This window comes from Mirounga leonina, unplaced genomic scaffold (assembly GCF_011800145.1).
Source record: "Mirounga leonina isolate KUSES-001 unplaced genomic scaffold, KU_Mleo_1.0 Mir_95, whole genome shotgun sequence".
NCBI classification, from domain to species: domain Eukaryota; kingdom Metazoa; phylum Chordata; class Mammalia; order Carnivora; family Phocidae; genus Mirounga; species Mirounga leonina.
Window position 1 is genome coordinate 15,354,999 of NW_023270865.1, and position 18,440 is coordinate 15,373,438.

The window sequence follows — 18,440 nt, forward strand, 5'->3', positions numbered from 1 at the left end:
GGGGGGGGGGGGGGGGTGGAACCCTCCGGGACACTGTGGCCTCAGGGCCCTCGGGGTCACAGAAAGACCGGGGGTGCCTGAGTGTGGCAGAGCTCCCAGGTATCGGAGCGGGGAAGCCGGCTGCAGAGGCGGAGCCCAGGCGCGGGCTCTCAGCTCGGGGTGGCCATTGACCGTGATCCGCGGCACAGTCGGGCCACTGCTCCCCCAGCAGGGACCCAACAAGCGGCAGATCCGGGGAGACTCACCTTCCTCCCCCGGGAGGAGCCGCGCGGGAGTGCACCGCAGGGATCTGCTGGGTTTGGAGACTCCACCCGGGGTCGGGTGCCGGAGATAGAAACGCGCGGTCACGGGCCGGGTGAGCACGGAGTGCGGCCGGAGACCGGGGAGACGGGAGTGACTGACGGCTTTTCTCTGGGGCTCATTGAGGAGTGGGCCTGAGTTCTCGGCTCCTCCTGGCGGAGATTGGGAGGCCGCCATTTTCACTCTCCGCCTCCAAAGCTGCACGGAAAGCTCGCAGGGAACAAAAGCCCCGGAGAGCAAACCCGAGCAGATGACTTAGCCGGGAGGGGGCAAGGGCGGGGCAATTCTGCCTCCGGCAAAGACATTTGGAAACCACGGCCACAGGCCCCTCCCCAGAAGATCAGCGAGAACAGCCAGCCAAGACCAAGTTTACCGATCAATGAGAACGGCAGAACTCCAGCGCTAGGGGACTACTGCACATAGAATCCATGGCTTTTTTACCATGATTCTTTAGTCTTTCAAAGTTAAGTTTTTTTAACTGTCTTTTTTTCTTTTTTCTTTTTTTTGAATTTTTCTTTTTCCCTTTTCCAACCAACATCTTATCAATCCCTTTAAAAAAAAAAAATATTTTTCATTTTTAGAGTCATATTCTATCCCTTCATAGTAGTTACCCATATTTTTGGCTTATATATATAAGTTGTTCTCTCTTTAAAATTTTGAGATAGTTTCTTCTAACAGATTAAAATATACCCTAAATCTCTAGTATATGGTGTTTTCTATTCCCCTGCCTGATCACATTCTCTCCTTTTTTTTTTCTTTTTTTCTTTTTTTAAATCCTCTTCTTTCTTTTTTCAAACAACTTCTTATCAATCCTTTTATAAAATTTTTTATAATTTCCATCTTTACAGTCATATTCCATCCCTTCATCATATCAACCCTTATTTTTGTACATATATAAGTTTTTCTTTCTTTAAAATTTTGGGAGGCACTTTCTTCTAAAAGACCAAAATACACCCCAAATCTAGTGTGTGGCACTGATCTATATACCAGCCTGATCATATTTGATCACATTCTGGTTTTTTGTTGTTGTTGTTGTTTTGTTTTGTTTGTTTTTGTTTTTATCTTTATCTTTTTCATTTTCTTTTTTCTCTCTTTCCCTTTCTTTTCCCACTACTTCATGTCTTTTCTGATTTGTTTAGAGTATATTTTCTGGGGACGTTGTTACTCTGCTAGTATTTTGTTCTCTCATTAATCTATTCTCCTCTGCACAAAATGACAAGATGGAAAAAATCACCTCAACAAAAAGAACAAGAGTTAGTACCGACTGCCAGGGACCTACTCAATATGGACATTAGTACGATGTCAGATCTAGAGTTCAGAATCATCACTTTAAAGATACTAGCTGGGCTTGAAAAAAATATGGAAGTTATTAGAGAAACCCTTTCTGGAGAAGTAAAGAACTAAAATCTAACCAAGTAGAAATCAAAAAGGCTATTAATGAGGTGCAATAAAAAATGGGGGCGCTATCTGCTAGAATAAATGAGGCAGAAGAGAGAATCAGTAATATAGAAGATGAAATGATGGAAAATAAAGAAGCTGAGAAAAAGAGAGATAAACAACTACTGGATCACGAGGGCAGAATTCGAGAGATAAGCGATACCATAAGATGAAACAACATTAGAATAATTGGGATCCCAGAAGAAGAAGAAAGAGAGAGAGGGGCAGAAGGTATAATGGAGCAAATTATAGCAGAGAACTTCCCTAATTTGGGGAAAGAAACAGGCATGAAAATCCAGGAAGCACAGAGAACCCCTCTCAAAATCAATAAAAATAGGTCAACACCCTGACATCTAATAGTAAAACTTACGAGTCTCAGAGACAAAGAGAAAATCCTGAAAGCAGCTCGGGAGGAGAGATATGTAACCTACAAGGGTAGAAACATTAGATTGGCAACAGACTTATCCACAGAGACCTGGCAGGCCAGAAAGGACTGGCAGGATATATTCAGAGCACTAAATGAGAAAAATATGCAGCCAAGAATACTCTATCCAGCTAGGCTGTCATTGAAAATTGAAGGAGAGATAAAAAGCTTCCAGGACAAACAAAAACTAAAGGAATTTGCAAACACAAAACCAGCTCTACAGGAAATCTTGAAAGGGGTCCTCTAAGGAAAGAAAGAGCCTAAAAGCAACATAGACCAGAAAGGAACACAGACAATATACGATAACAGTCACCTTACAGGCAATACAATGGCACTAAATTCCTATCTTTCAATAGTTACCCTGAATGTAAATGGGCTAAATGCCCCAATCAAAAGACACAGGCTATCAGACTGGATTAAAAAAACAAGACCCATCGATATGCTGTCTGCAAGAGACTCATTTTAGAACCAAAGACACCCCCAGATTGAAAGTGAGGGGGTGGAAAACCATTTACCATGCTAATGGACACCAAAAGAAAGCTGGGGTGGCAATCCGTATATCAGACAGATTAGATTTTAAACCAAAGACCGTAATAAGAGATGAGGAGGGACATTATATCCTACTTAAAGGATCTATCCAACAAGAAGATCTAACAATTGTAAAGATCTATGGCCCTAACATGGGGGCAGCCAATTATATAAGGCAATTAATAACAAAAACAAAGAAACACATCGACAACAATACAATAATAGTGGGGGACTTTAACAGCCCCCTCACTGAAATGGACAGATCGTCTAAGCAAAAGATCAACAAGGAAATAAAGACTTTAAATGACACACTGGACCAAATGGACTTCACAGACATATTCAGAACATTCCATCCCAAAGCAACGGAATACACATTCTTCTCTAGTGCCCATGGAACATTCTCCAGAATAGATCACATCCTAGGTCATAAATCAGGTCTCAACCAGTACCAAAAGATTGGGATCATTCCCTGCCTATTATCAGACCACAATGCTTTGAAACTAGAACTCAATCACAAGAGGAAAGTCGGAAAGAACTCAAATACATGGAGGCTAAAGAGCATCCTACTGAAGAATGAATGGGTCAATCAGGAAATTAAAGAAGAATTAAAAAAATACATGGACACCAACGAAAATGAAAACACAACTATTCAAAATCTTTGGGATGCAGCAAAGGCAGTCCTAAGAAGAGAGTATATAGCAATACAAGCCTTTCTCAAGAAATAAGAAAGGTCTCAAGTACACAACCTAACCCTCCACCTAAAGGAGCTGGAGAAAGAACAGCAAATAAAGCCTAAACCCAGCAGGAGAAGAGAAATCATAAAGATCAGAGCAGAAATCAATGAAATAGAAACTAAAAGAACAGTAGAACAGATCAACGAAACTAGGAGCTGGTTCTTTGAAAGAATTAACAAGATTGATAAACCCCTGGCCAGACTTATCAAAAAGAAAAGAGAAATGACCCAAATCAACAAAATCATGAATGAAAGAGGAGAGACCACAACCAACACCAAAGAAATACAAACAATTATAAGAACATATTATGAGCAACTCTATGCCAGCAAATTAGATAACCTGGAAGAAATGGATGCATTCCTAGAGATGTATCAACTACCAAAACTGAACCAGGAAGAAATAGAAAACCTGAACAGACCTATAACCACTAAGGAAATTGAAGCAGTCATCAAAAATCTCCCAACAAACAAAAGCCCAGGGCCAGATGGCTTCCCAGGGGAATTCTACCAAATATTTAAAGAAGAATTAATACCTATTCTTCTGAAACTGTTCCAAAAAATAGAAATGGAAGGAAAACTTCCAAACTCATTTTATGAGGCCAGCATTACCTTGATCCCAAAACCAGACAAAGACCCCATCAAAAAGGAGAATTACAGACCAATATCCCTGATGAACATGGATGCAAAAATTCTCACCAAAATACTAGCCAATAGGATCCAACAGTACATTAAAAGGATTATTCACCATGACCAAGTGGGATTTATCCCTGGGCTGCAAGGTTGGTTCAACATCTGCAAATCAATCACTGTGATACAATACATTAACAAAAGAAAGAACAAGAATCATATGATCCTCTCAATAGATGCAGAAAAAGCTTTTGACAAAGTACAGCATCCTTTCTTGATCAAAACTCTTTAGAGTATAGCGATAGAGGGTACATACCTCAATATCATAAAAGCCATCTATGAAAAACCTACAGTGAATATCATTCTCAATGGGGAAAAACTGAGAGCTTTCTCCCTAAGGTCAGGAACGCGGCAGGGATGTCCACTATCACCACTGCTATTCAACATACTATTGGAAGTCCAAAAAGAAATTAAAGGCATTCAAATTGGCAAAGAAGAAGTCAAACTCTTGCTCTTTGCAGATGATACGATACTTTATGTGGAAAACCCAAAAGACTCCACCCCAAAACTGCTAGAACTCATACAGGAATTCAGTAAAGTGGCAGGATGTAAAATCAATGCACAGAAGTCAGTGGCATTCCTATACACCAACAAGACAGAAGAAAGAGAAATTAAGGAGTTGATCCCATTTACAATTGCACCCAAAACCATAAGATACCTAGGAATAAATCTAACCAAAGAGACAAAGAATCTGTACTCAGAAAACTATAAAATACTCATGAAAGAAATTGAGGAAGACACAAAAAAATGGAAAAACATTCCATGCTCATGGATTGGAAGAACAAATATTGTGAAGATGTCAATGCTACCTAGAGCAATCTACACATTCAATGCAATCCCCATCAAAATACCATCCATTTTTTTCAAAGAAATGGAACAAATAATCCTAAAATTTGTATGGAACCAGAAAAGACCCTGCATAGCCAGCGGAATGTTGAAAAAGAAAAGCAAAGCCGGCGGCATCACAATTCCGGACTTCCAGCTCTATTACAAAGCTGTCATCATCAAGACAGCATGGTACTGGCACAAAAACAGACACATAGATCAATGGAACAGAATAGAGAGCCCAGAAATGGACCCTCAACTCTATGGTCAACTCATCTTTGACAAAGCAGGAAAGAATGTCCAATGGAACAGACAGTCTCTTCAACAAATGGTGTTGGGAAAATTGGATAGCCACATGCAGAAGAATGAAACTGGACCATTTCCTTACACCACACACAAAAATAGACTCCAAATGGTTGAAAGACCTCAATGTGAGACAGGAGTCCATCAAAATCCTAAAGGAGAACACAGGTAGCAACCTCTTTGACCTCAGCCGAAGCAACTTCTTCCTAGAAACTTCGCCAAGGCAAGGGAAGCAAGGGCAAAAATGAACTATTGGGACTTCATCAAGATAAAAAGCTTTTGCAAAGCAAAGGAAACAGTCAACAAAACCAAAAGACAACCGACAGAATGGGAGAAGATATTTGCAAATGACATCAGATAAAGGGCTAGTATCCAAAATCTATAAAGAACTCATCAAACTCAACACCCAAAGAACAAAGAATCCAATCAAGAAATGGGCAGAAGACATGAACAGACATTTCTGCAAAGAAGACATCCAAATCGCCAAGAGACACATGAAAAAGTGCTCAATATCGCTCGGCATCAGGGAAATCCAAATCAAAACCTCAATGAGATACCACCTCACACCAGTCAGAATGGCTAAAATTAACAAGTCAGGAAACGACAGATGTTGGCGGGGATGCGGTTAAAGGGGGACCCTCCTATACTGTTGGTGGGAATGCAAGCTGGTGCGGATACTCTTGAAAACTGTATGGAGGTTCCTCAAGAAGTTGAAAATAGAGCTACCATATGATCCAGCAATTGCACTACTGGGTATTTACCCCAAAGATACAAAAGTAGGGATCCGAAGGGGTACGTGCACCCCGATGTTTATAGCGCAATGTTCACAATAGCCAAACTGTGGAAAGAGCCAAGATGTCCATCGACAGATGAATGGATAAAGAAGAGGTGGTATATATATACAATCGAATATTATGCAGCCATCAAAAGGACTGAGATCTTGCCATTTGCAACGACGTGGATGGAAATGGAGGGTATTATGTTGAGTGAAATAAGTCAAACAGAGAAAGACATGTATCATATGATCTCACTGATATGAGGAATTCTTAATTGCAGGAAACAAACTGAGGGTTGCTGGAGTGGGGGGTGGGGTGGGAGGGATGGGGTGACTGGGTGATAGACACTGGGGAGGGTATGTGCTCTGGTAAGTGCTGTGAATTGTGCAAGACTTTTGAATCTCAGATCTGTACCTCTGAAACAAATAATGCAATATATGTTAAGAAAAAAAAAAAAAAAAGAAGAAGAAGAAGAAGAAGGTAGCGGGAGGGGAAGAATGAAGTGGGGGAAATCGGAAGGGTAGACGAACCATGAGAGACAATGGACTCTGAAAAACAAACTGAGGGTTCTAGAGGGGAGGGGGGTGGGAGGATGGGTTAGCCTGGTGGTGGGTATTGAGGAGGGCACATTCTGCATGGAGCACGGGGTGTTATGCACAAACAATGAATCATGGAACACTTCATCTAAAACTAATGATGTAATGTATGGGGATTAACATAAGAATAAAAAAATAAAAGTCTTAGTGGTGAGCAATATATATTGACTACTGTCAACAAAATAAACGCCTTCATAATAATCCAATCATTGACTAGAAAACACTAAAAAACTTATAAGAAATATATGAGAAGTCGGTATGTATCAAAACACTTAGGAGTTTGAGCCCTAATCAAAAGCCCAATTAAAGTTGTTTTATAATGTGAAATATAACTGCAGATATACAAAATTATAATCAAGAGCTCAAGGTTAATTTAAAATATGTATACATAATACATCTACAAAAATACTATTTTCATACAAAAACTGCATTTCATGACTACTAATTATTTCTACTGACACAACTGCTATCATTTCTGTGGCAGAAAAGGTCCAAGTTGATAATTTTCAGTTCTTTTTCATGCTCATAGTAATTGTAATGATTCTATATTTTATTTATAAGTGCTATGAAAATACATAGCTGGCTCCTTATGAATGTATTTGTATGAAATATAAATTTACATCTTGAACCAATTAAAATAATGGGGCAAAGAGCATTATTTTAATCACTATGGATTGAGCTTTGTAGTCTTTAAAAATCAGTTATGTTTTTATGTATGTATGTAGTAATAGATAAGTGGAAAGAATCTATACAATCAAGATAGAATTTCTCATAAAGGAAGATTAGAATAGAGTAGAAAGACTAAGTGAGTGGATCAGGTCAGATAGTGAAGAAGAGAACCACATCCTTGGGTATGACCCTTTATATTTGTCTACTGATTCTGTAAACAATAGAACAGATACCAATTTCTAAAGAACCTCCACAAATATGAACAGCTTCACCGACCTCCACCCCCTCCTGGTTGGTAACAAGCTCTCAACCATATGTTCATTGGCACTCAAGCCCAGAAAGAATGTTTGAAATTGATCTACCTATTATGGCTACATCGTTTACCAAATGAGATGATGCAAGAGGAAATGAAATTTGTCTAATATGTCCCTTTCCAGCAAATTTTTTTTCAGTTAGATTGAAATGACAAGAAATATACATAACAGAATATTTATGATAATAAAATATGTTTTCCTTTTGGTATACACCTAAAGGGGGGAAGTTTTTTGTTTCTTATTTTTCTCCTTTTCAAGGATAATAAATTATTATAGAAAAGCATTTTGAAGTTCATAACCAAATTAACTTTCAAGTAATTTAGTATATTATGTTTTTATTTCAGCACATCTTTTTCCATTTACTTTATCGAATACTTTGTAGAAAAAAAAAAGGAAATGATGAAGATGAGTTGCTTCATCTCATTTTAATGTGCATATAAGAAAATTATAGAATTGTTTCAGATCTTTTTTTATGTACCACATTCTGACTCTGCCCCTCCTGCTGGCTATGGAAAATACAGCTGCAACCCAGTGCATCCCTGTTGGATGAGGGGTAAAGCAGATGGCTTGTGATCCTACACTGCCTACATATGAGGGAAGTACCATGGCTTGGATGCAGTACTATTTTTTTCTTCTTTTCTTTTTTTTTTTTTTTTTTAGTACTAACAGTGCTAAAGTGAAAATAAATAGTCAAGCAGGGAGATGGAATTCACTGAGCCTGCAGTCATGGAGATTCTACTGCTGTGCTTACTGTTTCTCCCAGAGGTACTGAACAAACCTAAGTGGCTGCTTCCAATGATCCGTAATTCATCAGAAAGTCTCTCCATCTCCCACTCTATTCTCTACCCTGGAGCCTACATGACACGTGGTTAAGCTGTCCCCTATTACTGAGCACACAATTTCCTAATGGTTTGATAAGCCATTAAATTGTCTTATATTTTCCAGAGAAAGGGAAGTTTGTCTGAAGTTACTGATTATTTTATCAACTTCATTTTTTTGGAATGTTAATAAAATCTGTACATCCTGTAATACCGAATGTATATTTAAAATATATATCAGCATTTATATGGAAATTAATTTGGGGAATTGAAAAAAATATCCATGTGCTTTTAAAAGACTTAAATTCAAATACAATTCCTGTAACAATTAATAAAAATAAATTAGGTGTCTTGAAAAAGTGTGCTCTTTTTGCTTCATGTGCATTAGCAATAGATTAAAAAATATAAATATCAATGCACAAATAAATGACTTTGTGAATTTCAATATACCTTCATGGTAATAAAGACAAAATTATTCAATTGTGTGTTCAATTAAATATTTCCATTTTATACAAAATAATGTAAAGAGTAATATACTGGTGAAGAACATTCAGTCCAGAATGTATGGACTAATGTTTAGGGAGAGCTGACATGGCTGGTAAAGCTCATTTTTTTACAGTCATTATTTTAAACACTTTAGTAGAAGTAATAGTATTCTATAGCATATTTCATTCTACTTTCCATGTCTTTTCCAAACCAACCCCACCCCACTCTCGTCTTATCCCATAATTTCTTAGAATAAGAAAAAAAAAATAACAAAAACTTACTTTTCCAACATACTGAGGATCTGGTCCCATATGTTCTTCTAAAACAAAGAACTGATTCCAAACCCATCCCCTTTTGGGACGATGGTGGACTTCGGTTTCACCTTCAATATGTTTGGTCTGGTTTCTGGTCACCTTGATGGAGCTGTGGTGAGCAGTTCCATAACACCTCTGCACAAAACAGAGACAGACTAGGACTGGACAGATGCAAGATGTGCTCGTAATTTTCATTGTAAGATAGCTTTCCTGTTCACAGTCTCCTTTCTTTTCCTTGTCAGTTATAAATGCTTAGTGCGCATTCAAGAGAGAAGCCAGAGCATCTTTTGAAAGGACAGTCCAAATAAATTGTTTAGCGTGTCCATGATTTAACTGCCCATTAGGGAAAGGTCATGCTACATTTACATCCTGAAACACTTGGAGAATCAAAGCTGTAGTTGTCTGATTCCAAATCTTCACAGTAAGTGAACACGGACAACCATTTTCTACCTAATGGAAAGAGAGAAAATGATATATATTACAAAACACGGTAGCTTTAAGTATTTTCTCTGAATGCAAATTATACTATTTTGTAGTGTGATGCTGATAAGTAAAGAATATATACAAATTCTTCTGGAAATACATGCAAACATGCATACACATAGTCATGCATAAGCTTGCATACTGCATACATTTTTATAAGGACCTCCCTATCTGTACTGTTCTCAATATTTAAAAACAAATGTATATAATATATATATATATTAGTATTTATATACATATATTTATTTGTATATATTTTTATTTTAAAATAATTTATGTATTTGAATATTTGTGCATATATACATATATATGCATATTTGTATATTTATATATGTATGTATGTATAAAATCCTTTGAAACAACAGAAATGCAGCCCTTGGGATTGCAGAAATGCTCAGAAACTGACCATGAGTATCTGCACAGGTGTAATATGATCTCTTAGAACATGGGATCTATTAGGCACTCCACAGTAAATGTAAATTTTGTTTGCTTTTGTGTTCATTTTGTTTTTTTGTTAAATGTGATACAAATTCACAACACATACTATACTTGGATTACATGCTACATGTGACTCACTGTACTTCAACAAAATACTCAAAATACTTTACAGTTGAAAACTGTCATAGATCAATCAAGTAGATACTTGAATTGCTTAATAAGTACAATAGAAAAAAATAAAACACAGCAGAAAGGAACATGGCTGAAAAAAAAATGTATGCGATTTAAGATAACTCCATACATGGATATCAGATTGGCACAGCTGAATATAAGCGAGAGTGCATCATTTGGCTGAATTATAGCTTGACTGAATTTTGAGAGGTCTGCAGATAATACTCCTGGGTGTGGTCTTCATATATAGGCAAAACAGATTTCAAGCTTGGGGATGACATTACACATAATTCTAGCAGCTATGTAAAGAAAGGTAAAAGGAACAAAATAATGGTGGCAAAAATAGCAGGAGGAAATGCTTTGATTTTTAAATATGAAATATTGAGGACTTGGACTTAGATTTCAGTACAATTGGACAATAAAGCAAAACTTAAGACACATTTCTGGAAGAGAAGAGAGGATAAGGGAAAAAAAGTTGACCCTGAAATTATTAGCTTATAAAAACATGAAATTGTGTAGCAAATTTTGCTGTATATATGTGATTTATTTATTTTTTTAAAGATTTTATTTATTTATTTGACAGAGAGAGAGAGTACAAACAGGGGGAGTGGCAGGCAGAGGGAGAGCGAGAAGCAATCTCCCCGCTGAGCGGGGAGCCTGATGCAGGGCTTGATCCCAGACTCTAGGATCATGACCTTAGCAGAAGGTAGATGCTTAACTGATGGAGCCACCCAGGCGCCCCTATCTGTGTGTTTTAATATGTATTTAGGAAAAAAAAAAAATTTTGGATTCAAGATTATGGCTGCTCTAGCTAGTAAAAATATTAGGTGAATCACTTTCTTTGTCATAAAATTCACCCCGGTACACCAACACAAACTGAGATTTAAGTCTGAAAAAATTATAAGGTAGATGACATGATGATATAAAGATTTAACAAACTGTATACAAATAAGTCACCATGACAATTCTTTCACACAATTGAGAAAAATATTTATATCAAGTAGGGAATGAAAAAAATCTCACATGAGACTTAGAATATGGTGCTTTTCTCTATCAGTATCTCTCCCCATAAATTAGGGTTAATGGTTATGCTTTTTTACCAGTTGTGCAAGAACTGTATTGATTAGAACTAGGATTTCATTTTAATTATCTGGTAAATATAACTTGAAGTTTGCAATATTTTATGGAAGCAAAGATAAATATTTCACTGATTGAAATTAAAAATGACTCAAAAACACTATTTTTCATTTTTTTAAATTTAATTTTACTTTTTTTTTTTAATGGGCAAAAAGACCTTAACAGACATCTCACCATAGAAGATATACAGATAGCAAATAAGCATATGAAAAGATAGTCCATATCATATGCCATCAGGGAAATGCAAATTAAAACAATGATAAGATACCACTACATACCCATTAGAATGGTAAAAATCTGGAACATTGACAATACCAAATACTTAAGAGGATGAAGAGCAACGGGAATTCTCATTCATGAGTGGTGGGAATACAAAATAGCAATACTTTGGAAGTCAATTTGGTGGTTTCTTACAAAACTAAACATACTCTTTCATAAAACCAGCAATTGTTCTTCTTGCTATTTACGCAAAAGAGTTGAAAACTTATGTCCACACAAAAACCTGCATGTGAATATTTATAGCAACTTTGTTCATAATTGCCAAAACTTGGAAGCACCAAGATGTTATTCAGTAGGTGAAAGGATAAATAAACTGGTAGAGCCAGATAATGGAATATTATTCAGCACTACAAAGAAATGAGCTATCAAATCTTGAGAAGACATGGAGAAAACTTAAATGCATAGGACTAAATAAATGAAAGGAGTCAATCTAACATATTTTTAATATGTTAAAATACCATTGCAGCTCCAACATGATGAGAGCACTGGAAAGAAAGTCAGAAAAAAACAGGTTTTGTTTCCTTTGTTTTTTCAACAACGTACTTATAGTACAAACATATGAATCATCTAATTTCTTTGAGTCTCAATTTTCTCATTTACCAAAATTTGTGGCTTGAATAATTGATTTTAATATTCTTTCCAGTCTAATAAATTACTTGAATTTTATATACTTTTTATGTATCAACAGACAATTTTCAAGTCACAGATTTTGGAAAAGAAACTTTAGTCATTCTTCTTAGAAGTCAAATTGATGATGGGGGCGCTTGGGTGGCTCAGTCATTAAGCATCTGCCTTCGACTCAGGTCATGGTCCCAGGGTCCTGGGATCGAGCCCCCTCATTGGGCTCCCTGCTCCGCAGGAAGCCTGCTTCTCCCTCTCTCACTCCCCCTGCTTGTGTTCCCTCTCTCACTGTGTCTCTCTCTGTCAAATAAATAAATAAAATCTTAAAAAAAAAAAAAAAAGAAGAAGTCAAATTGATGAATATACAGAAGGTGCTATCTTAATACTTTCACACCACTTGGTGTGATTTTTAAATGAAATTAACATCTTTGCCCTTTATGTTAAGTTGTTTAACAAAGCATAATTCATGAGTGAAGGTGAAGAAAGTGGTTTTTGTAATGCATTACAGATATGTAGAATGAGTGTGTTCTTTATAATATTGATCTTGCCTGGCATTCCAAAAATATATAAATGCATTTTAATCTACAAATGTATCTTTAGAATCTCTACTATGATAATTATAAAGTGATAAGTCTCTGTGGAATGAAAGAACAAATGTAAATATTACTACTGTACTTTTGTAAGTAATTCCATTTACTATGAGAAGACAGATCTCCAAATATAAAAATCTGCTCTACTTCAAGAAATCCATCCCTGCATAGGTCAGAAAGAATTAAAACACAAATTATATTAAAATATTAAGACTAACACAGTGGAAATATGTTGCAGACATCTGCCATTTTCTGATTAAGCAGCACTCAAACACCTTCCCAACTTTCATGGAGCAGTCCAATATATGAAGTCTGATAAACAGAGCCCTTTCACCTCTAAACACTTAGTGACCTGGTACTTTCTGCTTACAACATTTTAATTAGAATTTATACCAATGACATATGCATGGTAATTATATGTTCCAGCACCCTGAAACAAATGATGGATGAATGGAGAGACAATTGAGAAATTTTTCACAATGGTGCTGAGGTTCTCAAGGTCCAGATGTAGCGGATGTTAGTCCAGCAGCCTTCTGGGGGAGTCCAGGGGCAGTTGCATGAGTTAAGAGTCATTCTAGCTACACTGTTTCAGTGGTGAGTACCTGAAATTACTATCTAACTTTTGGTTTCCACTTCCAAAACCTGATTCTTTAGTCCTCATCAGTTTTGATGGCTGCACAATATTTTTCCAATAAATTTATTTGCTGCTTTCCATCATCAAATTTGACATCTGTTATTTTAAAGAATTGTCTCTGATAAAAAACATTACCGTCAGTCCAAAAAAGAAGTAATTTCCAAATAATTCATTACATGCAATAATGTATAATGTAGACCTCTCCCCTCTGCTCAGTTACTTAAGTGAAACGTTGCTTCCAGATACTGGACCCTTGCTTTTTTAACTGCTCCCTCCTCCACAGTAGAGTTAGTAACAGTGTACCATGAGTCAAGAGACATGGCACAAATGTTCATCTTATAGAACACTAAATCACATTTTCATAAGCATTTTTTTTTACTCTGAGCTTCACATTTTTCATTTATGAATTAAGATTCTAATTGAATTATCTTTGAGCATGTGCAGCAATCTGATTATCTGAATTCATGATTTAATAACTGAGTATTATTTGTAAATTATTTTCCTCACTTACACTGAGTTACTCACATCACCCAAGATAGGCATTTACAGATCTTCAATTCAGGCATTCCTTCAGAGAGCTCCTAGGAAACAATATTCTCAGAGAAATGTATGCTCACATTTATCCCAAATGTTACTGCTTGAAATGTGTGCCTTTCCCTGGATTTTTTTTTTTTACCAATTTGTTCTTAACTTTTAAACTTTAAACTCTAAAGAGGTCTAGAGAATGCCTTTTGTTGCATTTTTAAAAAGTTTTGCCCTTTTTGTTACTTTGAAAATGTCTTTGTAAAAAAATACTCTGTTGACTTTATTTCATGAATTTACCATTCCAGTCTCCATATGTGATGGGTGACATGTGATACTCCACATATTCAAAAACCCTAGAATTTTAATTGCTACCAAGTTCTAAACTCTAGCATTATATGTTACTTGGTAGGAATTTATCTGACTTTGCATAGAGCAAGCCTAGCCTAAACATAAAATGTCAAAGAAGATAAAGTATAATGGAAAGTCCATATTGTTTGGAATTACTTTCAATATGAGATATATAAAGACATCTTGTGGGAGAAGTAAGTACAAGTCAATGGGAATATGATGCTCAATACACATAAGTGGGGTTTCCCAACTGTCAAACCTGTATATTAATCAGATGAGAAAGCTGTTCTTTGTGTCATCTTGAAAATAAAGCAACTTAACTTTTCTATGATGAATTATTTAAAGCCGTCACACTGTCAGGCAGATTTAAATATAAGGGAATTAATTTTATGTTTGAATTCTGGAGTACTTATAAAGATGAAGTTTACAAATACTAAACAAGAGCCATTTTTTAAGGTTAACAATTATTTAATACTTATCTATATATCCTTGTGTGTGTGTTTGCCTTACCTTCAGGATGTTCTAAAATCTTGTGATTACAAGCATAACTCCCATTGCTGACAAGATGCATTCTCAGGCATATGTCTGATGCTGGACCTATGGTTTCCACCATTTTTGGATTCAATGATCAAGAATTTTGGTATCATTCTCTTGTTCTGTCTAGTTCTTGTTCCATTTCTAATGATATTGACATCTGAGTTTTGTTTTACCTTCTTGTCCTTCACCATTTTTACTATTTTCTCCGTTGAGAAAATAGTTGTTTTTTCTCTTTCAATTGGCAATTTATCTGTTTAGCAATTTTACTCTTCTCAATCTGTGTCAATTGGAACTCTTGCTTACAGTCAAAATGCAAATACTCATAAACCACATAGATTGTGGAGGGCTTCGCCTAAATTTGTTTCAAGTTTTATCACTAGGTTGATCCCCAAATCAGTATTTCAATCTCAACCTGACCATTTTAGGATATTCTCTTAGCTCCAAAGTTCGATATGATAAATTGCATTTGCTTAAAGGATGTATGTGTGTGTGTGTGTGTGTGTGTGTGTGTGTGTGTGTGTGTGTGTGTGTATATATATATTAGAATGCTGGTCTGCAATAGTAAAATGGGATTAGATAATGCTATGGTGATTTAGAGGAGCAAACAGTTCCATTGAACTATGGTATCCAGACTTGCAAGTGAAGGGTTTGAGATTTTACCCTATATGTATATATACACATATACATTTAAAATTATCTCAAAGTATGGCTCTCCCTAAAATATAATATATAAATAATATAAATCAGAAAGCACTAACTTTGACATATTATGTTTTTCTGTTAGAAATATTAATATTGTTGGGCACCTGGGTGGCTCAGCCAGTTAAGCATCTGACCAGCTCAGGTCATATCTCAGGGTCCTAGGATGGAGCCCTGTGTCAGGCTCCCAGCTCAGCAGGGAGTCTGCTTGTCCCTCTGCTCCTCCCCCTGCTTGTGCTCTCTCTCAAATAGAGTCTTCTAAAAATATTAATATTGCAAGTGTAATAGATATTAAATTTCATGTAAGCAGGTATGAAAGTATTATGTATGTACATACAGGCATTACTCCCTCACATGGCTCATTCTTCTTTCTTAGCCTTAAGAGCCTTACTCTCCAAATTTCCTTTAGTAATACCTATCATCTGAGGCCTAGACTAACGAATGTTTCTCCACAAAGACCTCTCTGTTTTGGAGAACAATTCTCTTTGGGTCTCTTGTGTTTCTACACATCTTCTGAATGAGTGGCATTGACAGCTTTGTTTGATGCTATTTTCCCGTGGGTACATGTATAGCAAACAGCCTTGAAAGAAAGTAAGTTAGAACCTCCCTTTGGGGCAGAAAGCAGATTTGTTTTCTGACTGGATTATAATGTCTTCCTTTAGGACACGGATTGAAGAGGTCTGCTAGCAGACCCAATATAACACTGAGGATTCCAAAGCTTAGTGTTCCTTAGCCATGACCCATAGTGTGTGTGTGGCATGTACCTGGGCTGCTTCATGTTACCCCATAGGATGTAAGGAGCAAGGAGAACTCATGCCACCTGCTGTGATTTGGATAAGAAGGCCTTTTTTCTCTGCTTCTGAGTTTCATATGTTCTGTCAGCATCTACAAAACTGTGGCAGCCTAACTCGTAAGCTTGATAGTAGGGTAAAATCTCAAACCCTTCACTTGCAAGTCTGGATACCATAGTTCAATGGAACTGTTTGCTCCTCTAAATCACCATAGCATTATCTAATCCTGTGTTACTATTGCAGACCAGCATTCTAATTATTTATATAGGTGTTATTTAATTTTCCCTTTGTATCGGGTTTTTTTTTGGTTTTATTTGTTTGTTTTGTTGTTGTTGTTGTTGTTGTTGTTGTTTTTTAAGTTCTCATACTATGTCTGGGTATTTTCCAGCTCCTGTAAAGTACTTCTAATAATGTAGCCAATGAGTAAATGTTTGTTGAATGAACAGCATTCAAATGTTTGTTGAATTCAACAACATTGAATGAAAGATAAATGAGAAATAGAGAAATTAATTCAGAGTACATGCTGCAAGAGTAGTATAACACACTTTAAGTTAAATATTTAATTTTAAAAATGTTTTACAGAAAAACTTTTTAAAAGCATACTTTACTTTTCACTTCAAAGAATGTCACAATCAAAGCCACAAATATTGGATCAGAAAATTCTTTTTCATCAATAAAATCCTGCTTTTTCACTAAGTTCCTTTTTACACAGAGGCAATTAGGAAGCTATTCAAATATTGAGCCAAATATGCATTAGTAAACTTTGCAATGTCATATACTATATACCTTTATAAGTTGTATCTTATTATTTATAGATCAAAATACATGTATGGATATTGCTACTATGTTGACTAAGAATAAATAAATAAAAGGAAATAAAACAGACTATTTATCATTCATGTTGTCACTATTTTTTCTGTCTCAAGACCAATTCCATTATTGTTAGATTAATGCAAACATATTTATATGGAGTTTTATTTTAATATTTCACGTATTCCTGAATTTATATACCTAGTAGGAAGGGCAATGTCTTGAAGAGAATATAAGATAATATTCACAATATTGATCTATTTGGCTGTAGTAGCTAAAATAAAATTACTTCCAATTTTCATGTGGCTGATTCTAACCTTCCTAAAGTCTAGCTAACACTACTCAAAAAATTAGAAAAGTAGAAGAAAATGGTGATACCAAATGCAATGTTTCTGTACTTATCTGTATATGTCCAAGTAACAAATAGATATTTTGAACTTCTTCATGTCTTCTAAAAGTATTTCCACCCAACACACTATTTTTGTTTAATTTATATTCTTGTTATACACACACATACACACACATGCATACTACACATACACATATCATCTAAGATGTTAGAGTTTCATGAAATAAATTTCTAAAATGGTTATTCAGTTTGATTTAAAGTATCAAAAACACTACCAGTACAAACTCCTAGTGGTCTAACTCACTATCTGGTTTCCAACACTGAGCACCCCATACATCTTGCCAGGCATTATGTCCCTGTACTTCACTTACCCAGAATAAACATTATTTTTCATAGCCTCTGTTGTGGCTGGATATGGCCTTATCACTAAGTTCTAAACAATGGCAGAGAAGCAGAGTATTATCTTTCAAGTTCCCAGGAAATTTCCCTAGAAGAATACTGACATGTATTTTATCTATTCTTTCCCCCTCATCTTGCCACTTGAATCCTATGATGGTTAAAGCTCCCTTTTGGCCCATGAGAATGAGTGTCATAGCCTGGAGATAGAGAAACCAACCAACTTTATCCCAGAGAACACTGCAGAGTGAATGCAACCTCCATAAAAGCTCTAAGCTTCGTTAATAGAGAAAACATTTTTAAAGACACACCTCTTTTATGTTTGTTACTCAGAGCTGAATTTATCCCTAATTTAACAACCATTGAACTGAAATTGTATATTCTCCAGCCTTTGGATTTCAGGGGGAAATGAAGTGCAGAGG

At 36.1% G+C, this 18,440-nt stretch overlaps 1 protein-coding gene across 5 annotated transcripts in view; it reads right to left on the bottom strand.

Annotated features, from left to right (window-relative positions):
* The window catches only part of CDH18 (cadherin 18), a 318,946-nt gene extending 309,284 nt beyond the window's left edge, over positions 1–9,662 (bottom strand). For 3 of the 5 annotated variants that reach the window (XM_034998812.1, XM_034998816.1, XM_034998814.1), the window contains exon 1: positions 9,178–9,594. In XM_034998812.1, the coding sequence (XP_034854703.1) occupies positions 9,178–9,405 (228 nt within the window). In that variant the 5' untranslated portion in view covers positions 9,406–9,594. Of the gene's footprint in view, positions 1–9,177 lie in introns of all 5 variants that reach the window. The other 2 variants (XM_034998813.1, XM_034998817.1) reach the window with 2 other exon arrangements.
* Between the last annotated feature and the right edge of the window lie 8,778 nt (positions 9,663–18,440).